Here is a 27,667-nt window from a genome sequence, read left to right on the forward strand (position 1 = left end):
TGTAGATAAGGCACACCTTTTGAGCCATTTTAGTAGGGTCTTATGCATTTTAGGCGCATGAGTTTCAAGTTAGATTTTGCTAGAAAATTTTAACATGTTTATATGGAAGGAATGTCATAATACAAGTTGGTATCTAAAAATCTTAAACCTCAACCTTTGCAAAATAATAGAGTTGCATCCCAATTATTGAAAATAACTTGAAATTTGTGAAGTTATAGCTGTCTCTTGGCATGACTTAATGAATTCAAGTTAGTAATTTATGAATGTCAAACAAGCAATTCACAAATTATTCTTTTTATATTTTATTTGTAATGTACTTAATTATTTTCCTTATTTTTAAAAGTATATGTAATTTATTTCATATTTTTATCTAAAAATAAAATTCTCAAAAGGCTTATGCCTCGCCTCTTATGCGTTAAAATGCCTCACCTTACTCCTTTGCCTTTTAAAACATCGTTATAAACAATAGCAAAGCAACTCTTTCAACATTTCATCAGTATTTAGACAGTATTTTTTAGGGCAAGGGTGCAAAAAAAAAATGAATAAATATATATAAACAGAATTGTCTTTTGAAGAATTTGCACCTAACATATCACTTCAAAAAAATGGCTTTGGTGAATGTCGACCATAAAATTTTAAGAACATAAAACTTATGAACTTTAGATTTACAGGTTATATAATTAGAGAATAAAGAGAACATATTGGATGAGGAAGGAGAACAATTATAATACCTCTGATGCTGTACTAGCCAATGCAAATGCTGCCTCAATTCGAACTCTCCAGAAGGCCTAATGGTAGCACCAAAGGAAATGTAAGTCTTTATATCATTAAATACCAACTAATCAAACTTTTGAAAAGTAATAAAAACCTTAGAGTCACTGAGAAAATTATTGAGAGCGTTGACAACAGAAAATGAAAGCTGTGGTAATGCCTCAAGTGTTGCTATCGCTTGCGCCTGAGCAACAACATCTTTGTCCTTCTCTAATTGATTAATCTAATCAAGGAGTCCAAGGTTAGTAATGTGATACAGGAAAGGACAATAAAAGATGGCAGAAAGAAATAATTACTTGAAAAAAAAAAAAAAAAACACTGATTTAATAAATAACACAATATACACAATAAATGAAAATTCATTCCATGCAACTCACAATGTGAAAACACTGAGACATCAACTTCATCACTAAAGCATCAATATAAGGAAGCCTAGCTCAACTATCAATAAGCATAACTGGTATCAAGAGTCAGAAATTTTCCAGATCACATTCTATGTTATCACCCAAATTCAACCAAAATGTACCTAATCGTTCCCAGTCTTAACCAATAACATAAATCTACCTAAACACTAACCAAACGTCATCTCTAACAACTTTGCAGCAGCAATAAATAATAATTCTTATCGGATTGAAAATATAAACAAAAAATGCATTTGGGAGCACAAGTAACATTATTATTTACAATTAACTCACTGTGTCATCCATGAATTAAATATTTTCATCCACATTCTAGCACTCCATGCTCGTATTGTATCCTAAACTTCTTCACACTAAATAAAAGTTTCAGAAGTTGGAATTCCTCCTATTTTCTCATATCCAACCCAGAATAACAAAAATTCAAAGTGCAGCAAAATTATTGACATGATCCTGACCCATTCAAAGGTTTATAGATTTCAGTCAGGTTTACAGATTTAGGGGAATTCTATTCAAAAATGAAGAATAAAGAAAATAATAATAATAGAAGATATTTTTTCCTAAATATGGCTTTAGCGAGAAATAAATTTTGTTGGGTTCTATTGCAAAATTGTGGAAGAGAATTCATGTAGCTGACTCCACCAAGTGGGACTTAATGCTTGGTGGTTGTTGTTGTTGTAAAAAAAATGGGGGATATTTCTAAAGAGGACAATGAATACGATAGTGAATTTACAAGTGATAAGAGGTCTAATGCTGGATGAGATTTGCAGAAGTTTGGATTATATTTTCAACTCCTCTGAGGCTCTTGGGGATATTTCTTATGTGCCCCCTTCTACAGCTTGAGGGTGGTTTGAAGGATGCTTCTATCTTTGGAGAGGGAGGATCGAGTGTAACTTGGCTGTGAGCAAACTCTTCTGACGCTCTTGGGGATATTTCCTATGTGCCCCCTTCCACACTTGAGGTTGAGGATTCGAAGGATGCTTCTATCTTTGAGGAGGGGGGAATAAGTGTAGATTTGGCTGTGAGTAATCAAAGTAGGGATAAGTTATTACCTACTCCAATAGAGGAGATTAGTGCATAGGATGTTGGTGCTCAAGAAATTCTGGATATATGGGAATATGGCTGGCTGATCCAAGAGGGAATAAAGTTTGATTGGATGGGGCTAAAATAAACTTGACTATAGGTCAGCAAGAACTAGCAAGATTATAGGGCTCTATCAATTACCAAGGTAAGGGCTTAAAAAGAGGCTTTCTGAATTAAGGTTTGTTAAATTTAGTTTTGTTTTATTTCTTTTTTCGGTTCTTCTCTTATTTTCATTAGTCGCTAATGCAATCAGGATCTCTTGTCCTCTCCTAGGTTGTAATTCTCTCTTTTCTCTTTATGAACATATTTATTTTTGCAATATTTCTTTTGCAATTATATATATATATATATATATATATATATATATATATATCCCCTTTCGAAGACAAGGGCCAAAGTCATGGATTCTTCAACAAGGCAATTCAAAGGGAAGGTTTCTTTCATAGTTTTCTAGAAGACAAATCCAAAAATTGTCATTTAAATCTTGAGTCCAAGGGTTTTTTTGGTAATTTTTCTATTCCTGGCAATGGGATTCAGGGGCCAGTTAGGGTCAAATTTTAAACATGTGTCACAATAGTTGCAGTTTAGTTGGTTTCTAAAATTGAATTTGGGCACCTGCTTCACTTGAAACCCAAGCAATTTTTTATCCTCAAGTCGTCTTTTATATATATGCTCTGTACCAGCTTTATAGGACCAAGTTTATGAAATGAAGCGCTGAATAAGCATTTGAATTTTCAGCAAGAGTGTCCCTCCCTTTATAATGCCATCAGGTTACTTGTCAGAGCATGACAACACATCTTTCAAACTAAGTTCCCACTTACTAGGCAAGCCTAATCAAAAACCATGTTCCAACTTCCAATAACTTTCAAACACTAAACCTGCACACATGGTTTTAAATAGCTAGTGTGACCGTTGCATAACGTGTAACAGATTTTTGGGTTACCAATACCGTTACACACAGTTAAAAGGTGGCAAAAAAATTCATAGCTGTAGCAACCGTTACAGCACTACGGGTCTATTATGGTTAAAAAGATTTTTTTTTTATATTTTTTTACTTGTTCTTATGTTTTTCCTTTCAAAAGTCATTCTCATTATTTATTTTTATTAATATTTACAAAAGATTTTCTAATTAACTATTTGACATGGACATTATTTTGTAAAAAATATTTATTTTGATAATAATAGCAATTTGTTTATTTTCTATATTTTTCAACTTCAAGCTTCTTGTCTTCCTAGTTTTTGACGTGTTCAAGTTTCTAGTCCTTTATTTATTTAGTGATAAATGTTATGGTTATATGTTATAATTTAAAAGCTTAGATTATAGTTACACAATATAACTTGTTGGTCTAAGACTTAAGTTTATTAAATTTTTATTCCTTTAAACAAATAAAACAATTGAATTTGTTTTATTTTATTTTATTTTATTTTTTGTATGTCTAATGTGCCTAATAGATTAATGGAGTGTATAATGTATTTTGTTTTATTAATTAATTTATCACTCATGTGGATTAAAGAAAAAGTAATATATATATATATATATGTGTGTGTGTGTGTGTGTAATTTTTCTACCAATAATAGTTTAAAACAAAGATAATTTTTTTTTTAAATTATTAAACAATGTTAGTAAGTTAATAAAGAATGCAAAATGACTCAAAACTCTTTTCAAGAAGGGTTAAGAGCTTAAAACATGCAAATAAACCAAACACATTTAGGATTGTGTGCTTGAAAAAAAAAAATCACTGCCATTATACCCACTTCCCATCATGTAACACCTGCTACTTCCACCTCCTGCTTTAACCATTACCATTACACTATGCTACCTGCTACCGGTATTTCAAGCCATGCCTGCACATACATCCAGATCAATTCATACCATTTAAACCCTCCAATTGCATCAATTTCCCTGCCATCTGTCTCCTGCTGTCAGCCTAAGAGCCATTTCTTTTAACCTTAAAGCCCTTCCATATCCCACTCGAATTCATTTTTTTTATTGAGATAAATTCACCCTGATTCTACCACTTACCTTCAATTCCACAATAGTACTACTGCTGCTTAGTTTCTCTAGTCTCTGCTGCGTCACCACTGCCATCCCTACTCAATGCCACATCCAACAGTCTTTTACTCCACCTGTAGTGCGGAAAGATGTGCTGTTGTCCCCAAATCCTCTTTGCCAAGATAGCATCTATCAATCAAAAGCTACCCTCTTCTCTGACGCTAATGTTAAAATTCTCCTACATGTTGCTTCCCATGGAAGGAAAGCCACTTTGCTTGAACTATTTGTTTTCCAAAATCAATGCCCAAAGGAAATGCAGCCTCCCAAACCCAGGCCAACCCCACAGACCTCTTTGCAATATGTTATAACAAAGACCTCTGGCTTACCTTCTCCTGAAGCTTCAATATCTAGTCCATCAAAATGCTCAAAAACAGATAACTTCAGTTCTCAATCATGCACTTGACTTTCAAAATTCAAAATCCAAGAATAAGTCTCAAAAGAACAAGCAGCAAACCCAAAAAGGAGAGGAATTTTTTGGTAGGGGCCAATTTGATGGTATAATCTCTGAAAAACAAAGAGCAATAAAGGATGCTATCTGCAACTTAAAGGGAGATTGTGCTCCAAACTACAGCAGATTCAAAAAAGTCCTTCCTTAAGGGACCTAGAGTTTCCTTCCTAGTGAAAAGCAAGCATCCTAGCTCCAATGCTCCTTCAGTGAGAAGGAGGTTCTGAAAGTTCTAAAGGAGGGTAATAGACATGAAGTGGTGCATCTGGATAGCTCCACTTTGGCTCTTTGGTAGCATAACTACATCAATCTTACTAATTAGTATACCTGTTGCATTTGCCTTTCCCCACGGTTGGTCAAGTAATGAAAATGCTGTATTTTCCAGTACCTCATTGTGGATTGGGTTAATCTTTCTAGTGAGTGTCCTTAATTCCCTCATCTATTTTTTTGAGTTCTTTTAAAATAGGTTCAAAACAAGTAGGTTATTTTCAGTGAGAACCAAGGTCTTAAATTTCGATTTTGACTCAAATTTTGAAGTTCCAAAAGAACGGAAATTTGGACGGAATTTCGATTTCGATTTGAAAAAATAACGAAAATTAGTAGTAAAGCATGGAATTCTTTGTGAAACTTTAGAAATGGTTAATAAACATGATAATATAAGTTTTAGGACTAATCTATAACAAATTAAATACATCTATGTTTTGTATGAGATAGAAAAGTTGTATAATATTATGTGTATCAAACACATTTGTGAGATAATGTTTATTAAACATATTCAATTAATACAAATGAAATTCATAAATCATTTAAATATTATTTATTATACAAATAATGATAATTTAGACATGAATGGTTAAATAAAATGTTATTATAAGTTTATTTTTTCATATAATTTCAAAAGCACTTGTAATACTTTTTTGTTTCGATAAAATAAATTAAAATCGAAATTTCACTTCACTCCTAAATCTCTTATTTGAATTCTGACAAAATTTCATTGTATAGTTAAAATTTCGACAAGTTTTGCTAAAAAGTCAAGATTTTGATAAATTTCAGACGATTCGCTATTATTTCGACCGAAATTATGCAAGGAGGAAATCAACTACCATTTCGATTTCGAGGGTGACGGAAATTTCGACAATTTCGTGGAAATTTAAGACCATGGGGAGAACCAAATGACAGATTAGTGGAAAAGTTGATAGATAAGTCACCTTTACAGCCACTCCACAAATCTGTGAAGGACTTGGCATTGCTTATATTTTACAAGAGACGCTTACTTATAAATCTGATCATTTAGAGCTCACCAAGAAGTACCTGGTAGTACGATCATCGAAGGAACAATATGTAACCCTGAGCATTCTCCATAATCGTTTCGGTTGCTATTGAGGACTTCCAAGTTACAATTTGATGAATATTATTTTGTGACATTTTAAAATGCCTTTGCGGAAGGGATACAGACTGTAGATGTTGTTCTTGTGGCTAATGGGGTAGTAGACTAGACACCTAACTTATAAGTGGGAACAGGTGAGTGATTTGCAAGCTTGAAATGGAAAAGGCTTATGACCATGTCAGTTGGGATTGCATCCTGCTTAAGCTAGGAGAGATGGGTTTTAACTAGAGATGGTCTCCTTTCAATGAAAAAATGCATCTCAGCTCTAACCTTCCCTATCCTCATAATGGCAGCCTAAGTAGATTATTCAAATGATATTCAAATGACCAAGAGGCTTTGGATGATGGAAATTCAATGAGAAAAGGTTGTCATACTAGTGGCAATTTAGTTAAAAAGTATCTAATACTTTGTGGTATCTGATGAGGGATTGGAAAATAAAGCCTTGAGGCTGGGGAAAAAAAACAAACAAGCAAACAAACAATTGTGAAGTTTTAACAGAGAGAGAACTCCTATTGGCTTTTAAAGGAATGCATCACTGAGCTTTTAAAAGATGCAGAAGAAAAATTCCCTCTGTTTTAAAGCCTGCAAAAGCTTGCTCCCAAATGGCTCAAGGTATATTTTCAGAGAGACAACTCCTACTGGCTCTTTGAGGAAAGCATCACTGAGCTTTTAAAAGAGGCTGAAGAAAAAGTCTATCTGTTATGAAATCTGCAAAAGCTTGCTCCAAAATAAGTCTCAGGTATTAAATTTTCAGCTTCCAAAAAGGATGCAAGAAACAGGGGTAAAACTCGCCCTTCATTGCTCAGCAGTCCCAACACACAAGGGATGGGTAAATTTACGAAATAGAAGCAGGCTCGTTAAGATTTTAATATTTCTAATGTGACGTATGACTGCATTAGCACTCATCTGAGATCAATTAGAATTCCGATTATCAAGCCCCTCATCAAATATCATGTCAAATGGGGCTGTAAAAACCACACACAAGTGCTTAATTGAGTAGCCTCCATGTATAGAGTTTTCAAGAATTGACAAAGCTCCCATAATATATTCCATAAACACACACACACACACACACACACACACACATATATATATATACATACATATATTAAGCACCACACCCAAGAGGCTAAAAATAAAATGAATCACCAAATAGTTTTTTGACATTTTGAGTCCGATCCCTGTTTTGATGCTAACAAAGCATCTGTATCTTATGTGTGTTTTTAGTTTGTGAACAGGTTCATATTTCAGCACACACATAAGATTTAAGGGAAATGGAGGCCAAGACGGATCTTAATGCACATATACCTGGCGTACTCCATGAAGAGGAGCAAAAGATCAACAAGAAGACATTTGAATTTTATTGTATTGCATTTAATTTTTTAATTTGGTCTGTAATAATTGCATGGCATGCATGATATGGATAAAAGCTTAGTGATGACCATAGACTGACCATAGGGAACCACGGGACCTTAGGAATCACCCTTTGGTTGACCAAAGGTCAACCGACGCCAGATTTTTAGGGTAAGCTTAAAGACCTTAGACTGACCATAGGATCCAAAATATTGCATGAAAAGTCCCCCCATAATCTTAAAATTAATTATCATGTGAATAGGGGTGACTTCATAAGAAGAAAAAGGCTGAATTGCACAAAGTTGGTGTGTTCGGTCGACCGAACCCCAACACACAGAAACACTTCGGTCGACCAAACCTCCACAGAGTCAATGGTTTGACCAGTTGGTCGACCGTCCTTAAAATGAGTGTCAACGCCCAGGTCGACCAAACTAGCACGTGGGAAATCCCAACGCCCTAGTCGACCGAACTCTCAGTTGTAAAATGGCCCGATTGACCAAACGTTCAACTTCGTTCACCTGAACTTAGCTTGGTCAACTGAACCTCGGAGGCTATGAAATCGCCTCAAGTCTGGTCAACCGAACTGAGCAACCCGGTCGACCAAACCTTAAAAATGGTCGACCGAACCTCGCAGGTTGCACAATTTTTACCGAGGTTATTTGGGTTTAAAATAGGGTTAATTTTCTTAAACTCTTTTAAAACGATTTTAATAATTCCCCTGGTGTCCCCAACGGTCATAATTTTTCCCATGTCTATATATATGAACTCATTCGCAAAAATTAAGACAAGATTAGGAGTTTGATTAACGAAAATATCCTCTGAATTTTTTAGAGTCTTTTCTTCATATACTAAGCCAAATACTCATCCTTTTAATATTCCCTTGCAAAATCTTTTTTGAGTGAGTATATCTTGAGAGATCCTACAAAGCTATAACTCTCATTGTTTTGATTGTGTGATTGCTTTTCGATTGAGAGTTTAGCCCAAAGTTTTTCCCCCCGATTTAATCAATAAATCCATTGTATGGGGAAAACTTGGTAGCTTGTGAGTCTTAGCATTTGTATTGCAAGACTCCTAAACTTGTATTGTGATTTGTGAAGCAAAATAGTTTTTACAAGCTTATACTCAAATATCTCTTATGCATAATATTTTCGAAAATCATTTTTGAGATAATTGATCATTATATTTGGATATCTTTGAAACCCTACTTGTGATTGAGGTATATTGATATATTGTTTCAAACATAGTTTGAGAATACACTCTTGCACTTGATTGCCTATTGACATTAGATTGAGTGTGATTACACTTCATTGGCACTAAGCTTAAAGTCCATATCTGTGTGTTGTGCAATGATTGATATTGGTACATATCTGCTTATTGGAGAAGCATTTAAATTGTACGCAATTTCATATTGATTATTGTATTCCAGGCGTGGGCCTGAAGAGGGAGACTTGCCCTATGAAAAGTCTCGGACTGGTTCAGACCCGATTAAGAGAACTAGGTACACCATCCTAGTAAGGTGTTGTAACGGTGTCACTCCACCTGTTAAGTGAGCATTAGTGGTAATCCTCTGACTTGCGAGCTGAGGCGGGGACATAGGCAGTATTAGCCAAACCCCAATAACATATCGTGTGTCTATTATTATTTTCCAACACTTTATATTCCTGCACATGTATGTTATATTTAATATATTGTGAATGTTGCGCTAGATTTAATTTCCTCGTATCATTATCTGCGCAATTGGAATATGATTAGAAAGACCTTAGGTTATGTATTACTGATATCTAATTAAACCTAGGAAAAAGTTTTTTAAAATTCCAATTCACCCCCCCCCCCTTTCTTGGGAATACACCAATTCCAACATAGTTTCCACTTAAATGTAATTAAGCAATAGATGTTTCCCAAAAACTCATATAACTCATGCATGTATAATCCAGATGACTATTTGTGCACATGCAACATAAATTTTTATCACAATCTCATTCTTACCCACATGTGCACAGGTTGATTAAAATGAATTTCAGCAAGATATTCCACTTCTGGGTCCGCCCTTAGCCATAACAAGGGGGATTCCGTACTGCAGAAAGCATAGATTAACAAGCACAAATGAAGAAATTAATATTTCTCTTTTGACTAGAAAGCATGCTAAAGAATAATGAAATGACCAACATACTTGGAACGCATGTCCTGACTAGCTGCAGCATCACCATTATCATCAGAGCCATCAGGTTTAGAGCCCTTTTTAGGTTTCTGGAAGCGTCTAGCAGCAAGCTTTGAATGGCATTGTATTTCCAAAAGCTGCCAAGAATCTCCAGCCATTGGCAGAATTGGATGATCATACATACCATCCAGTTCATGAACCCTGATGCTCATCATACCAGGCCATCCAATATCACCTTCCAAGTTTTCAGAATCAGCATTTCCACTGGGTAATGGTGCACTTGAATCTGGTGTGGCTGTGCATCCCCGCAACACTGCCAATTCTACCATATTTTTTCGCTTGTTATAGGACAGTCCCATCCTTGTAAATTAAGGCCCCAAAAATCATCAAAGCAAAAGCAATCAGTAAAAGATCCAAGCCATGTAAATCACAGAAACGGGAATATGCAGTTCACATAAACAATACCTTAGCACTGGACAACCGCAAGATCCAACCCACCGAGGAAAAAATTCCTTCAGAAATGGCCGCTCAAGATTACCAACCTTATTGGCTAAATGTCGGAACTGCATCCCACAATTCATGGTATACATAAATAAATGGAAAAAATAACTTCCAAACTTAAATGCAATACCAAAGATTATAGTATCAAATGAAAAACTAGAAATCATCATCAAACAAATGAGGGTGGAAAATCAGAGATAATATATTGAAGACAAAAAAAAAAATGAGCAAATGAATGAAATCATCAAAAGTAATTGGCAGAAGAACAAAGTGAATGCACACAAAGGGCAGAGTAGGCCTAGGCAAGGTACAGCAGCACTTGTGTAAAGGGCAAAATTCATGAATACTAATAACAATATACAGTATAACCTGGCTAGTTTTGCAAATTTCTTTTGCCATTCTGTTGATTTGGATGCAATTCGGAGACTACATATGATGCACATGGTGAGATGCACCAGAAAATTAGTTCATCAAACTTTTTCCCCTAATAGGGAAAGGAAGTTTTTATGTTAAACAATGATAACAAAAAGGAATCAGCACCCACCATTTACAGTTAAGTAATATAGATATAGAGTGGTGCTATGGGTAGCAAACTAGCATGATAAAAAAATAAAGTTAGCTCACAGTGAAATCCTTAATGATTGACAGGAAAATATAATCTAGAGAAGCCACCAGGAAGCTCGGATCCACTACAGGTCAATATTTTGCTCGGACTCCAGCACAAATAAACTTCTTGCAGCAGCCATCTAAATAAAGAAGTAAATCATTCCCTAAGGCCTAAAGTAATACAATTTGCAAGAGAATTTTTTTAGAGGGTAAGAGATGCAATAAAGATGTGGAAAAGTTGAATGCCTCCATTAGTTTCTGCAAGCTTTGAAGATGCCAATTCATCCACTTGGGAATTTTTTATTGTGTAATATCAACCATGCTGTGTGAAATGTATAGCAGTTGTGAATAAATTAAAAAAGGGAGAAGTTCATCATCGCATGGAGAACATCTCCTCTTGCTACTTTACAGATCCCATAGAACACAGTAAGAAAGGAATTTATGAAAACTATGTCACCACAAATAAATGAAGGGCCACAGAAAAGATGCATCTCCTTGCACAGAAATAAATTCTATGAGGAAGTTTTACTGCAGTTATGGATAACAAAATCTCCAAACTGAGAGGCTTTGACAATCTACAACTCTCTCTCTCTCTCTCTCTCTCTCTCTCTCTCTCTCTCTCTCTCTCTATATATATATATATATATATATATTTGTGTATGTGTGTGTATGAGTTGTGTAATTGATGGCAGCAGAAAAAAGTGGAGGGTGCTAGGATTTGGCCTATGATGGCAGGAATCAAACTGCGGAAGCGACCACAAATTGAAATTGATGCAGAATGCAGTAGGAAACAAGAAGGGAGATAAATAGAGAGAGGTGGTGGGTAACAGCTACCCTCGCAAGGGGTCTTCCAGCCTCACATACAAACAGAATACATTTCTTCACAAATACTCAACTCTGACTAAAAATCAAACATAACTTGGCATATATATTTTCAGCATTCAATTTGAACCAATCCACCTAAAAGCTTAAGGTTGTTCATTGAGGTCCTAGGAATGATTTTTATTATCTATCTAATACACCCCACACTTGAAAGCTTGGATTCAAAGAGCGGATAAAGCACAGAGCCACCAGAACTTTTGCTATAATTTTAATTTTAATTAGAAGAAGAATGGGGGTGGTGAGATTTGAACTCTAGAAAACCTTTGGTCATAGAGGCTCTGATACCATGTTAAAGAATCAACTCACCTAAAAGCTTAAGCTTGTTAGATGGGGTCCCCAAGAACGATTTTATTCTCTCTAACATATAGGACTAATACTTGGGACTCAAGAAAATACCCTAGATACTAGTTTGTTAGTTTCCACCAAAATTCAACAAGTTAAATATCTGCAGAATAGAAATTTTCATAAAATAAGAAAACAATATTAATTTCAAAACGAAGCACAGAGGTCACTTTAGCTTGTTGTACCGGAGTGTTTCATCGTCAAAAGAACAAGAATGGGTTGTAGCATTTCCTATCGATTTGTCTAGGGGGTGTAAAAGAGAAGGGCTTTGATGCTAGCAAGCAAGCACCCTTGTAGTTGTTGGGGAGTAGAGCGCCAAACAACCTAGTTTTTTAGTATTTTTCTAAAAATAAATATAATATGAAGCTCCCTGTTTTATAATAATAAGGTAAGGCTGTGACCTTCAGATGCTTTTGGCTTGCCCCTTGTAAAACTTAACTTCATCCATAGCTCGTCTAACTGGTAAAGACACTTGCTTGAAATGGTTTCCACAGATCAGCAGATTCCCTAAATTTTAGCTTGAGCTTGCATCCGCCATAGTGTCATCATTTCTCAGTTGGGAAAAATTCAACCTTGCGTTTGAAGTGTGCAAAGATGACAAAACTTAACCTTCAAACTAGTGACACTAAATCTTCTCAATAGTGCTAAGAAATATGTCAAATTAGACTTTTCAATTGGAGTGACAAAAGTGTGAGAGATGATGACGTCAATGATTGGACTACTTCAAAATTTATTACCTTTTAACGCATGAAGATCCTCGTTTCACCTTCAAAAGGTCTATAGGCATGTGCACACAATCATCAACAGCTTTGCTCTCATTGTTCTCCTAATGTGGTGGTTGAGAAGTCAATGGAGAAGTGGACTGATATTTACACCACTTGGCTTTTAGTTTCAAGAACGCCTCTTTGAAATCAATCTCTTGACAACAATGCAGGAAGAAGTGCAAACTTCCTGGGGATACTTGAGGTGGTTGGGTTGTTGTGGCTGGGGTCAAATATATGCTAAAATTAAATTCCGGCGTGGACGGAATCCAAATTGAGATTATAGTAGATAACAAAACCAACATGATTCAAAATAGGAAAGAACTGGGATTAAAAGGAGAGAATGGTGAAAATCCCAAATTTAAGCTAAAGAAAGGAAAAACCATTTCCAGTTGTGTGCGTGTGTGTTGGGGGTGGATGTCGGTGGCCATGGGAAAAGAAATGGACGACGACTAGACTTGGAAAATCAACAATTACATAGTCTGGGCTTGATTTTGTTTTAACATGAATCATATTGGGGTTAACACACACAACCTTTGGGTTACATTAGCTCAAATTAAATTTTATAAAGTTGGGGTAAACTAAATACAATCAATAGAAAAAGGCAGCCTGGTGCACAAAACTCCCGTGTATGCGAGGTCTAAGGAAGGGGCGGACCAAGATGGGTCTATAGTATGCAGCCTTACCTTGCATTTTTGCAAGAGGCAGTTTTCACGCCTCGAACTCGTGACCTCTAGGTCACAGAACAACAACTTTACCATTGCACCTAGGCTCCCCTTCACAATAAATAGGTTATGTATTGGGTTAAATGACTCTTCCGGGGATCAACTTGGGGTTAAAGGAGGCTAATATGGATAAAGGTCTCAGCAATGACTAAGAAGAGAAACAAAGATGGACTGCATTTACGATGATCAAGGCCAAGCTTTGGCGAGAGACAAACTATGAGGAAGCAATGACAATATTCTACCATTAAAGAAGTTTCAATGCCAGTGGCATCAAGAATTCTCTTCACGGTTATTCAACTGCTCTTAATTTGCTCCAAACAGAGTGATGCCAAGGCGGCCCTGCAGGCAAGAAGCAGGCAATGATGAGGAACTTGCAAAGACGCTTTTCTGCAGTAAAGAATAAAAGAACTGCCAAACCTTGAGGCTTCAACATCCATGATGAGGTATATGATGAACTGTAAAAGGTGCAAAACATAATGGTTGTGATAGATGACAATGGGAAAAACTATAGGGCTTGCTTATGCGTCAATCTGTGACAGCAGATAGCAAACAGCGGCAGAGATTGTTGATATTTATTTTGGCCAGAGGGGAATTTGTCGGAAGAAATTCCCCATGATCGTATTAATTGGCGGAAACAGATTCATGTAGCCGACCCCACCTCGTGTGACTTAGGGCTTGGTTTGTTGCTGTTGTTGTTGTTCTTATTTATCTACGTTTTATCTTTTTGTAGTTTAATAAATTCTAACTGATGCATGCAAAGGAAGCAAAATGGAGGGAGGAGGCATCCTCTTATACCAATTGATGCAGTATGGGAGTAGAGACCATGCAGAGAGAGAAGCGGGATAACAGTTAGCATTACAAAGAAACATGAAGCCAGCAGGCACACACAAAACACATTTTCAAACTTATTAACTTTTTGTAGTTTGAAGAATTCAAACTGATGCATGCAAAGGAAAGAAAAGTAAGAAGGAAGAAGGATGCATCCTCTTATACCAATTGAAGCAGTCTGGGAGTAGAGACCAGGCAGAAAGAAAAGCAGGATAAAGGCTAGCTTTACAAGGGAAGACCAAGTCAGCAAGCACACACAAAACATATTTTCAACTCTAATAAAAATCAATTCAATAAGCTTTGTTTCCATGAGAATTGTACAGGTGACTGAATTAACAAATACTTTGACATGTTACTGTTCTTCTATACAACAACCTGTTCTAAGTTCTAACCAAACCTCTTTACGAATTGCTCAGACAACCATGCTTTCAGAAAACACTAAAATTTTTAAAAACAAAAGAAAAGATTTCATTGATAAGAGAAGAATTTACAAAATGGAGAAAAGAACTTTTCCTGTCAAAATTCTGGAATAATCCAGAAAAAATAAACTAATAAAACAAAAAAACTGGAAAAAAAATCAAAGCAAAAAATTCCTCCATTCTCACTGAACCTCCAAAAACCTAACTCCCTTAAAGCAACTAAAGCCAACACACCATAAGGAAGCCAGGTATTGAATCTTCTCCCAGACCACCTGCCTATTCAATTATCTCCCTGAAAATATCTGTGCACTATGCTTCAACCACAATCCCCACAACACGGCAAAAATCCTGCATTTCCAAAGTGCAGTTCTCTGCTTCCTATTTCAGAACCCCTAAAAAGAAATAGACAACATTCCCTCCACCGATGCCGGGCATACCCAAGTTTTTCCCATCACACCAAATAATTTATTCCAGATTTTCCAAGCATAATCACAGGGTAAAACAGATGAGGTGCCATTTCAGAAAACACTAAATTAAATATTTCATTTCCAGAGAACTACACATAGAATGCTAACATGATTGTTGGGCCTGCCACATCCCATGCCATAGAAGATCCATGTGGTAAGAACAATCAAGAACCATGGTAATTGTGTACGAACATACAATGCCAAAATACAATACAAATGCAATCACTTGATGATAAAGAAGAAATGTAATGAATAAAAGATGATCTGGAGAGTATACTACAGTCTACAGTATAGAGAGAGAACCTCTTTTGTGCTAAGAGTTCTCAAAGAACGAGATGAATCTTGAGCCCGAAAAACTATTATTTGCAAAATCTGTATAATGCAAAGAAACAAAAACAAGAACAAAAAGCATCAGTAGACAAGAACCATAGTTGTCAAATTGAGATTGAATCATAAATCAAAATTCCAATTTCAGGAATTGAGGATCAAGAATTGAATTCCATCGTAAGATTCAATACAAATTTTCAAAATCAATTCCAATGGCATGCATACACCCATACACATACAACAAACAAAATCAGAAAATACATTTAAATTTTAACAATAAAAAATCATATTTCAAATGTGCACATTGTCTAGATAATAAGAAGGGCAAGAGTCAAGAAAAATCAATTTAAAAAAAAAAAAAAACTAAACATCAAGTTATCAACAAGTAAAAAACATCAAATTTCATGCTTATGCTTTCTCTAATTAAAAAATTAAAAAAATTAAAATTTTGAAAAATTATATCAAACCAATAAATAATTGAACAAGTTATAAAAAAAGCAACCTTTGAATCTTAACAACACAGCAAAATGCAAGTACCACCTTAGCTGACCAGTGTTCTACCTTCTTCTTAATGGCACAATATAATCCTCCAAGAGTGAAGAATGGTTTTTCCAGGCAATAGAAGACCTACGGGTATTGTTTTTTGCTTTCTGTTTCTGTTATAGCACAATGAAGAAATAGTTTATAAAAGCATGTTTGTTTATGTTGCCAGATCTCTATTTCTATTGTTGATTTTTAGTTGTTTGCGAAAAAATTGAAAAGCATATTTTATGGTTTTCAGTTATTTTGGTAACCTATTGTCAAAAATTTTAATATCCAGAAATATTTTTTTGGATTAAATCATTCATTTTATACATATTTTTAATTAAAATTAGATGATCATGTTTTAAATATAATTAAAAATAAATATATACATAAATTTCAAAAACTAAAAAAATAATAAGTCAATTACAAAATATTTCTACTATTTTTTCATGTATTATATAAAGTGAATTTTGAAACTATAGCAATTAAGTAAAATAATTATAATATTTTTTATAATTATTATAGTATTTATTCAATTTTTATTATTTTGCACTTTTATTATTTTAATAATATTTTCAAAATATTATTTGACTTAAAGATAAAAATGAGCATTTTTTTACCTAAAGTTTTTTATTTGTTTTTACTTTACAAATATTAACCAAAGAGGTTGCTGGTTTCTAATTTTCAGTTTTTGTTTCTAGTTTTTAATTTTCATTTCTGGTTTTCATATTTATAATTTTCGATAGTGATACCAAACGACCCCTAAAGATTTGTTTTTCCCTCTTTTTTAGCACAGAACCAACATATTAAAGGAACAAAAGGCAACCATTCAAACAAGAAAAGCAATAAATGAAAGGCTAATTTGGGGGTTTTAAATCAATCCGGTTTAACTGCAAAATCGTGTGAAACAATCGATTCATCTTATTTAAAGGGTTAATCCATAGATTCAACAACAATTCGGTTGTTTTTTGTTTCTCTAGGAAGATTCAAATCAATTTGGCATGGAATTGATCGAATCATAAGATTCGAATTGCGAATTATGAGATTCTAACCATAGCAAGAACCATTTAATGGCAAGGACCGCAAGGTATACAAGTACACTTGCACATACATAATCAACAACACAAAGATAGAAGCAAACCAATAGGCTAGAACAACAGCAGCAGCAAGCCTTAAGTCCCACTAGGTGGGGTCGGCTACGTGAACCCTTCTTCGCCAATTCACCTGATCATGGGCATTTCGCTTTTCTAGATTAAGAGTCATTAAGTCCTTCCTCACTATCTCATTCCAAGTTATTTTAGGTAAACCCCTACCCCTTTTAATACCAAAAACAATAATTAATTCACTCCTCCTCACAAGTGCACTGTTTGGCCTGCGTTTCAAATGCTCAAACCATCTAAGCCGCTCCTCCCTTATCTTGTCTTCTATCCGCACTATGCCTAGTTTATTGTGAATATGTTTGTTCCTTAATTTATATTTTAGTGTTATTGTTAGATTACCACTTTACCTAAAAGCTTAAGTTATGAGGTTGTGGGAGCATGAATTTATATCAAGCTTTAACACTCCCCCACATGTGCAGCCCAACAGCATGTGGAGAGACGCACACATGATAGATGAAAGCCATTACAAGGAATGCAATAATTTTTAAACACCACATAATAAACGCGAGCAATGAGACTAAAACCCATGACCTCCTAGTAACCAGCTCTAATACAATGTTAGATAACCACTTTACCTAAAAGCTTAAGCTGCTAGGTTGTGGGCTAACAATGTATATCAAGCTTTAACAATTATACCACTCATCCACCTTAACAATCACTTTTTAGCAACTTTTACTTTTTGAACCTATTTCTTAGTTGCCCAACATTCTGGTCCATAAAGCATGGCTGGTAATATACTAGAAAAAAAAAATTGCCAATTTAAAAAAGGATAAAAGAATAGAGTACATTTTTCCCTACTTACATAAGTGGAGAAAGATATATTTCATTTAGTCCATAATACGGCCCATTCATGCACAATTACAAACATAAATTGAAAACGTTATGTTGAATAATTGAAAAATAAAATGCTCATTACTAACATAAGCGAAGGACCAATATAACTACAATAGAAATAACTTGCATATGCTACTCTATTCTCATTCATCTCTCAAACAAAAAAACACTATTCATCAACATTTCCTCAATGTTATTGTTAATCTGATGCGGCTTCTGCTATCCAATAAGTAATATGTTGGAAGGAACTTCCTTTTGTGTAAGGCTTATGCCATCTAATGTGGTATTAGCAAGGATTTTAATCTCATTGTCTTCTCAAATGAGAAGCTAGGAGGCTCTAGGATCACTTCAAGTGTGAAGAGTTTTGATAACTTCATTATATTATTGTGAATTGTGAGAATAATGCTTAGTTTAAATAGTTCGATCCAGGGGATATTGTTCAATGGCTACTCACATTGGTCAGTTCTCGTTTTCTATAGATTAGGAGAACAATTTCTCCCATCTTTGCCAGAGATGCTTCCTTGGTTGTGTCTTACCATTGTCCTGTCATCCAAAAGCCTTGCCATATTTGTTGGGATGCAACTCCATTTAGGGGGCTTTTGTTTCATAATATCTTTCAAGATTCCTAGGAATGTGATGCCCATGGCATCTCATTCCCACGCCTCTTTGAGCATGGGAATTTGACATGGCAAGCATACTCACACTATTGGGAATGAAAGAATTCCTATGAAACACAAGCATCCTATTCCTACATCCCCCTTAGGGTAAGTTTCATGAGAATCCTACCAAAATACCTTCACTATTTTGGATTTTAATGCCCCTATAATATGATATAATCACTCTATTATTATATTTAAAATAATAAATTATTAACAAACTAAAAGTAAAAATTCTAAATTAGCATTACATTAATTATTTGAATTAGAAAATATATATAATTTTAATTAAATATATTAATCATAAAGTTTTAATTAAAGTTTAATTAGTTTTTAATTACTAAATAATTAAAATTATAATTAGAAAAATATTAAAATGGCAACTAAAAATATTAATTAACATAAATATAAGTTGATTTGTTAATTACAATTATTAATCAAAAATTTTTAATTAACTTTAATTAGACAATAATTAAATTGTCTTAATAAAAGTGCTAATATTTATGTTAATCAACATCTTAACTAACATTTGTAATATATTAAATAAATTAGCAGTATTTTATAAAAAAGACACTATATTGGACTCAATTATTTCGGTTAACAAGTTATTAGGTGTTACATGTTTTAATTTATAATTGTTGAAAACTTTTGGATATAGATTTATCTAAGTACGTATTCTTAGTAGCTTTGTGTTGGAAAATATAATTATTCTTCATATATTCATTACCCACACATGCCAAGGGTATAATGCTCATTCTTCTTAAAATGCCTACTAGGATTCCCATGTTGAACCAAACATTGACATTGGAATCCTGTGTACATTCCTAAGAATCTCACAATGCAAACCAAACAAAAATATTCCCATGAGGCAAGCTTTCTCCATAGGAATATTTTTTATGTCATGAACCAAATGCCCCCTTAAAGGTTTAAGGGTGTGTTTAGTTTGGTGATTTGGTTTAGTAGTGGAGATTTGAATGTGATTTTTTTGGTGAGCATGTTTTGAACTTTGCAATAATTGAGATTTATTAAGAAGAAATTGAAATTTATGAATTTGAAGATTTTTGGTGATTTTTCACACGGGAAGAGAGCCATTTTCCAACATCAATGTATCTAAAGTTTATAGGAAAAAGGTTCAATGTCTTACAATTGATGAGGCATCAGTTGGAGACAAAAAACTAGATTTAAGTGGGTTAAAAGGGATGATGGTAACAGTAGAAATCTAGCAAAAGAAATGAATACACACACACACACACACACACCAAGGTTTTTCATAGTGTGGCTAGTGGGAAGAGGAGTGATTTTATTAAAGTTGAAGAATGACATCATAGGGAGCCTAGGCTTCTTATAAAAGAGATTACTATGCCTTTATAGCGCATGGTGTTTTGAATTTCAGAGGCAAATTTTAGTAAGATAATAATAGAAGGATCAAGTTGTTGTTCCACTTCAATGGATAAAGCGAAGTGGTTAGAAAGGCTTTTTGAGGAAGTTAGAGTCACAGTGTTTTGAGATGGAGAAGGATAATCCTCCTCAAAACTAGTTTCCAAGAGGAGTCTTGGGATATGTCAAGAATAATCTTAAGAGAGATGGACAAGTTCCACACTAATGATAGTGAAGAGGAACATGAAATATGAATTCAGCTTTTATGATACCTTACGGAAGAAAGAATGGCTAGTTAAGGTTAAGGATTTAATACAGCTTGGTGAATAGTGTGTACATGGTATTTGCCAAGGTCATATCTAGTAGGATTAGTGCTTTTTTTTTGGGTGGGGGGGAAAGTATTTCTCTTTCACAATCAGACTATATATGTCACATTGGTGACTAATGAGGTGTTGGAGGATGCTAGGAGTTTTTGAAAGGCATAGAATAGGTTAAGTTAAAGTTTTCAGAATAGGACTTGGATAGGAAAGAATTTTGGCCTATGTGGAGAAAGTGGGATAGCAATTGTTTTTCATAAGCTTTATTCTTTAATAATATTTAATCGGGAGCCTAAATCTTGATTCAAGGCTTCCACAGAGGTCAAGAAGGAGAACCTTTGTCCCCTTCCAAATTCCAACCTCAGTTGGTGTACAGTATAGTGGTTAGCGGGAGCTCGAGAGACGCTGAGAAAGAGGATTTGGGGCGGGCTATGAGGAAGTTGTGGAGTCTACCTGCTATTATTTTTTCTTGCTCTCAACGATGTTGATAGTTTTTCCAGCATGCTTGTCATCTTGCAGGCATTTGAGAGGATTTAAATTCAAAAATCAATTCATCTAACAATGGTTGTCACACCATAAATTCGTCAAAATGTAGGAGGAGAATGGATGCTTGGGTATTTTGTTCAATCTAGGGAATTATATTACTTTGATTCAAATGTATTAGTCTTATCTTTAATTATTATCTTTTTTTATCTTTGTTAAGAATCCCTATGAAAGTTGTCCATGAGTTTGAGATGCTGGTGAGAGATATTCTGTGGTCCAATTAGAGTTATATCACAAGAGATCATCTTGTTATTTGGAGCGGGGGTTTGAATACATAACGCTAAGAATGGTATAGGTCTAGGTAATTTGGTACCTTGCCTTTGCTTATGGTATTCTCCTTGGGAACTGGAAGCCCTTTTTTGCAATATGGTGATCCAAAGTAATTCAAATTCCATTAGAGTGGTTAGGACGCTACAGAAAATGATATTGGCACACAATGTTTTAAAGGGCAGAATTGAGGCTTACCTTGAGATGAGACATGCCTAAAATGCCCATAAGCCATATAGTAACAGAAACCATGAACCAGAATAGAAGAGCTTGCCCACCCATGAGTACAGATTTCATAGTAGCCTCATTACACTAACCTCTTTCAAATGCAAAATTCAATAAGGATGTTTATGCATTTGCACCAAATGTGTGCCTTTTGCACTTTATTGCATGAGGCTTACGCATTTTGAGTTTGTTGAATGCTTTTGGGCACCATGATGCAAATGAAATCATATTATGCATTATCTTAAAAGAAGATGATGAAGAAGAAAGAAGAGCCCTTGTCTTGTTACAACAAATACAAATATAAGAAGAGAACAAGCAAGAGCAAAAGAGAGCTGCTTCAAGGGAAAGAGAGGTCCCAAGAACAAATTGTACATACATACATATACATATATATATATATATATATATATATATAACAGAGCTGCTTCAAGGGAAAGAGAGGTTCCAAGAACAAAAGTACATACATACATATATACATACATACATACATATATACATACATACATACATATATACATATATATATATATATATATATATATATATAAAATTCATATTTGCAGTGCCATTTTTGCAAAGAAAGTCACCACTATTTTAATATACCTGCATCACCACTTCAAAGAAACAGTTTTTCCCCAATAAAGAGGCAGAATTTTATAACTACGGCGGCCCAAAGACTTTTGAGCTCACAAAATAATGGACACAAAAGTTTACACAACAAAGAAAACCATATTGTCACAAAAGAAACAAACAAAGCAAGACTATCCTCAATTCAAATTTCACATGTAGATATTGAAAGCTCTGATATAATTCTTACCTTACGGAAGGACTCAGGCCCCATCTGCTTTTCCAACATTTGAAGGACTGCCACCTTTCAAAAATTATATTAAAACAATCAAAAAATGGAAATTAAACAACAAACTATTGAACGAAACAAACAAACATGAATAAAGCCAACTTACAGACTTCCATGACCTTATTTTCCCATATAAACCAATACATTGAGTTCCATACATATCTTTGGAAGAAGCAGAGGAGCTTAAAGCAGTTGCACCACAATCATCTGCTTTGCAGACAGCACAATTTGCCTGCAGTTAAGAAAAAGTAATCTGAAAAATATGGAAATTTAAGCTTTAATATTTAAGACTCATTAATATTAATATTATCAAGTCTTTTGGGGAGAGCATGTGGATTAAACTCAGTTTTACAGAGTTCAAGATCTACTTCTGAAGTGTAATAAATGAGTATTAGAAAAAGATGGGGAATTTCAGATGAATTCAGTGAGCCACTAAAATTTAAAAAATTGACATAATGAAAAAAATAAAGAATTCAAGGATACTCCCCGATTGGGGTACCACACAGAAGCACGATTACAATATTCTTTTTTCCTAATTTACATTACTTTCATGGATTTATTGTTTAACAATTTTTAGGAAACCTAGTTTGCCCTATGAGATAGTTAATGGGTTTAGCACTTGAGGCCAAAACAAACAATTAGGTAGTTTATATTTTAGAGTTCCAATTGGTTCGGTAAGTTTATATTGCAGACTTAAAGTATTTTTTCAAAATTTTGTGAATTACGATATTTTAGACATATTTATCAAAAATTAAGCTACAGGTTTACTTGGTCAACAAGTTTGCATCATTAGACAGTCTAGGAGACCATAAATACTTATGCAATCTTCAAATTTTAGCAGGTTACTAGTTCCCCCTGTGCAATGCTATGAACTTAAGGATTCTACTACCCCTGCTGAGCCGGAAGCAATATATATAAGTATGAATAGCATAAATCATTTTTATAAACAAAAATATCATTGAAAGTAAGATCAAGAATTCCTAAGGAGTAAATCTCTATGCTGTATAGAGAAGTATGAATGGTGTAAAATTGTAAATCAATACATGGACAAAGTATTCTCATCTGTTCAAAACAAGACTAAACATTCCTGAACAAAATATATTATTATACTATATATAAAATGTAAATTCTGCAGTCATTTTGTGTACGAAAGCATCCTTGTCTTTTGGAAGTATGGCCAATATTTATAAAAGAAGTAAATTTCTTCATTATAAAATAATTCAAGAAAAATTAGATAACATTATATTTAGAATGTCTAGAAAAATATTTTAAACATTAAAAAATTCATTTTGGTTAAAAAAAATAAGTAAAACAAACAGTTTAAATGCATATCTATATCCATATCTATACTATTAATTAATAAAAGTGCAAATACAATAAATCATTTTATAGAGAAAAATATCCACATATTTTGAAAGACAATACTCTTAAAAGAAAGTAAATTCAACCAAAATTAAACAAATTTACATTTATAAAATCTATTTTGGGTAAATTAAATGTTTGAACCTAAAAAAATGAAACTTGTTTGGCTAAAAAACAAAAATGAACTTGCAGTGTATATATGCAAGGTTTTAAAACCCGGACCAATAACCAACCTGGTAAAGCTCTCAGGTCAATCAGACTAGTGACTCAAATATTATTATAAAAAAAAAAAAAAAACTACACTAATTACAAATAAAAAATATTTTACAAAAACATTTGATTAAAATCACATATGTCAACAAATTAAATAAAAATGAAAAATAAATTCTAACAGCCACTAAACAAAATTTTAAATTACTTTTCTTATTTTTATTAAAAAAATAATTTAAGTGTATATTAGTACTATACTTTTTAGTCAAAAACACAATAATATTTGAAAATTTAGTGGCCTTGTAGGTGTTGTCGAGTATGTCATATAAAAGCGGTTCCACACATAAGCACAAGCCAAAAGTTGGCATGGTGGTCCCTCCTTGGTGTATACTTACAATAGGTCCATGGTTCATGTCCAAATACCCTCACATTTCTACACAGTTTTTTTTTTCTTTGAATCAAGAGGCAGGTTGACCCGCTTTCAACTCCGGTTCAGACAAGTTTCGTCTGGCTTGGACCGGGACAACCAGGTTAACCATGGTTCATATCAGAACTGGTTCTAGAAGGTTGATTGGACCAGATTGGCAGCTGATTCCACTGATCAGACCGGCCGGTCCAGTCCAAATTTGAAAACTATAATAAATACATATTCGTATATAAGTATAAAAACCATAAATCAATTTGGGGAAAAAATAATATCTTTTAAAAGGCAATGAATTTCTAAAAAAAAAAATAAATTCAAGAAAAGATCGGATAATTTATATTTAAATTTTTTTTTATTTTAAACAAGTTAAAATTTGAACTTAAAAAGTCATTTAATTAAAAATAAATAAATATATTAGTATTATAAATACTAAATAAAATATATATTCCAAAATGAAATAGGTATATTCCTCTGACATGACAACTAATAAAATTAGCATGGTAATTTCTGAAAACTAAATTTTAAGAATAAAATTGTAGACCTAGAAGTACCTCAAAATAATAAATATTAAATTCATTCAAAAATTTAAAAAGCTCATTAATTGATTATCAAGTAAACAAAAAATAAAACTTATAAAGATTTTAGGTAGCAATTAGAAATTGCAATAAATTTTTTAATATTTGGTTGGAAAAGAAGTTATATATTAAGATTTTTTACAAAATAAAAATAAATACTAAATGCATTTGCATATATTAAGCTTTCTTGTCTATAATAATACATAAATATTAAAATTTAATATTTCGCATAATGCTAATTAAAGCATCCTATCATATCATACCCTATATGTTAAACAATTTTTCTTGTCCTTGAATCTACATGCCACATGCCATCATCATATATCTCATGTCTATATTTATTTTATAGTTTTAAACAAAAACAAAATATATTTTTTATAAATAACTTTGAATATTCATACAATGACATTTGTAAACTAACAATATTATTAATAAATTTTTTAAATATATTTAAACTTTATTAAGCTTTGCAAACAGCCCCTTCCTCTCCTATACCGTAGGCTTCCATTCAAAGCAAAAAATTTCTACAGTCGCTTCCAATCCAAATATTCTTCAGCATGCATCTTTCCAAAGAATCATAAACCCCAATCATGATTTCACCTGCATTTAAATCAAGTGCACAGGCCAACCTCTTTTCCCAACTATTTCTATCTTCAATTTCTCAGCCATCTCTGCTAATTGGTTTGGATTTCCTCTTCCACTGCAACTTCTTACATATCCAACCTTCACATGATTCAAATCTCTCTCTGATGCCTAATTGATGCAAGGAAAACAAAACCCTAACTGAGACTTTTTGAAAAGTAAGAGACTCAAAAGATGGTGCAATAGAGATCAAATACTCAACCAAGCGGCTTGGTCTTCTAGAGTGTAAATTGAGGAAAAAAGGAGTGCACCTTTCAAAAATTTATATTTGAAAAAATATGGGGTACCTCTAATTGATTAGAAGACCTTATATAGCATAAAACCCTACTAAAACACAAAATCCTAGCCCTTAAAATATATTTAATTTCCCCATCCAAGATAACTTTTATATATATATATATATATATATATATATATATATATATATATATATATCTAGGGGTGAGAGGAATAAAAGCCCCTAAAAATAACCCTGCAACAGAAATGTGAACAGTAGATTAAACTGTGTAGCAGCACAGTAACTGCTCCAGTGTGTGACAGTAATTTGAAAGAAACTTCAAACTTCTACTCCTGCATTACCAACGACATCAACGAAGTAGAGACCATCTTCAAGCCCTCCACCAATCTTCCTCTTCATCTACTATGATAACAAATAAGAGGGGGCAGCAAGGCATAGAACAACTAGGAGAATTTGTCAGTTGACTGGCTGAAAACAATTTAGGACATTTGGAGAAACAATCAAAAGATCAAAAACTAGGGTCATGAATACACACCAGTCCTGCCTCGGGTGAAGACTTGTTAGCTCAGGAAGTTCTATCATAGATATCCCAACACTTATCAATGGAATGATTGTCCTTTCCATAATGCAAGCATTGGCAAGGTCAATGTCCAACATCCCAAAATTACTTCTACCTCATACTCCCCCCCAAAACCACAACCTCCTATTAGAAGCATTTGAATCACTCCAGCTGCAACAGCATTAGCCACAATCATAGCAGAACTTTCCTCGAAAGATGAATTAACCATAGAAATGTTAACTGAGGAAAAAGAGCAGCCTCAAGCAATTTTTTGAATTCTGGCAAATGCCTGGGAGTTGATTCTCCAGAAAATATCTTAATATAAATAAAATGCAAGTTTGGACATAATTGAGATAAAAAAACTTGGCCACTTGAAACTCAGCTCTCTAAGGTTCCAATATTTCCAAGCCAATAGCCAATGCCCACATGCCTTTCAAGCCACTATAAATAATATCCACTAACTGAACGATTCTTTTGGTTGAAGTTGAAAATAGTCTTCACACAAATCATAGACATAAGATATTTTTATCCTGATAAAATTACTCACCCATACGCCCTCCCGTACTAACTTTGCAGTCCTATGAAACATGACATTTTCTGCAACAGCGGCTTCCATACTATTCCAGATCCATAACAATATCATGTCAGTCTCTCTCACCCAATCTTCATAATCTTTAAAACCAGCCAAGGAAGGATCTAGCAACAAATACTTGGATTTTCCCTTGGCATTTATATAAACCATTGCACAGCTTGCAGCAACAACAAATAATTTGAGACACCTACCAATTTAATGGCAGTAATTTGAACTTTAACTGCTGCCACCACATAAAATATTCTTAAAATGATATATTATATTAATGAGAAAAATACAGTCTCAAAAACCACCATATGGAGAAATAGAAACTGGGAAATGTTGGCAAAAACAACTTTTGAAGAAGAAAATTATAAAAAAATTACCAACACCGCCAGCAACACATTACTGGCTACAACAAAAATGAATAAATATCCAAAATTGACTCCAGCCCACTTGGACCTTTCATTGAACACAATCACTCTTTCGCAGTCAACAGATTGCTATTGAAGTGAATCAAAAAAATCACCATCTTCCCTAAGGTAATAGATGCAAGCGAGAACTTCACCACCACCACCACAAGCAACTAACATGACTGCAGACCTAGAGCCACACACAGAGACAGAGAGAGATAAAACTCTCCACTAATCAGACTGACAATTTTTCAGAGACGGAAACAAAAGATGAAAACTAAAGGCCTGAATCATTATCTAATCTGGCTCTAATACCATGTAAGAAACCAGAGTCAGATAACAGTCAGAAAGCACATGAAAGAGAAGAGTACAGAGAGAGAGAGAGAGTG

At 33.9% G+C, this 27,667-nt stretch overlaps 1 protein-coding gene across 2 annotated transcripts in view; it reads right to left on the minus strand.

Annotated features, from left to right (window-relative positions):
• LOC131146649 (transcription initiation factor TFIID subunit 2) overlaps positions 1-27,667 on the minus strand; it is a 122,169-nt gene that overhangs the window by 72,473 nt on the left and 22,029 nt on the right. For both annotated transcript variants that reach the window (XM_058096382.1, XM_058096383.1), the window contains 8 exons: positions 22,391-22,516; positions 22,246-22,299; positions 15,501-15,569; positions 10,132-10,229; positions 9,679-10,026; positions 9,495-9,582; positions 869-994; positions 732-788 (listed from right to left, as the gene is read on the minus strand). In XM_058096382.1, coding sequence (XP_057952365.1) covers positions 732-788; positions 869-994; positions 9,495-9,582; positions 9,679-10,026; positions 10,132-10,229; positions 15,501-15,569; positions 22,246-22,299; positions 22,391-22,516 — 966 coding nt within the window. The remainder of the gene's footprint in view (positions 1-731; positions 789-868; positions 995-9,494; positions 9,583-9,678; positions 10,027-10,131; positions 10,230-15,500; positions 15,570-22,245; positions 22,300-22,390; positions 22,517-27,667) is intronic.

The sequence above is a fragment of the Malania oleifera genome, chromosome 13, assembly GCF_029873635.1.
Source record: "Malania oleifera isolate guangnan ecotype guangnan chromosome 13, ASM2987363v1, whole genome shotgun sequence".
Lineage (NCBI taxonomy): Eukaryota > Viridiplantae > Streptophyta > Magnoliopsida > Santalales > Ximeniaceae > Malania > Malania oleifera.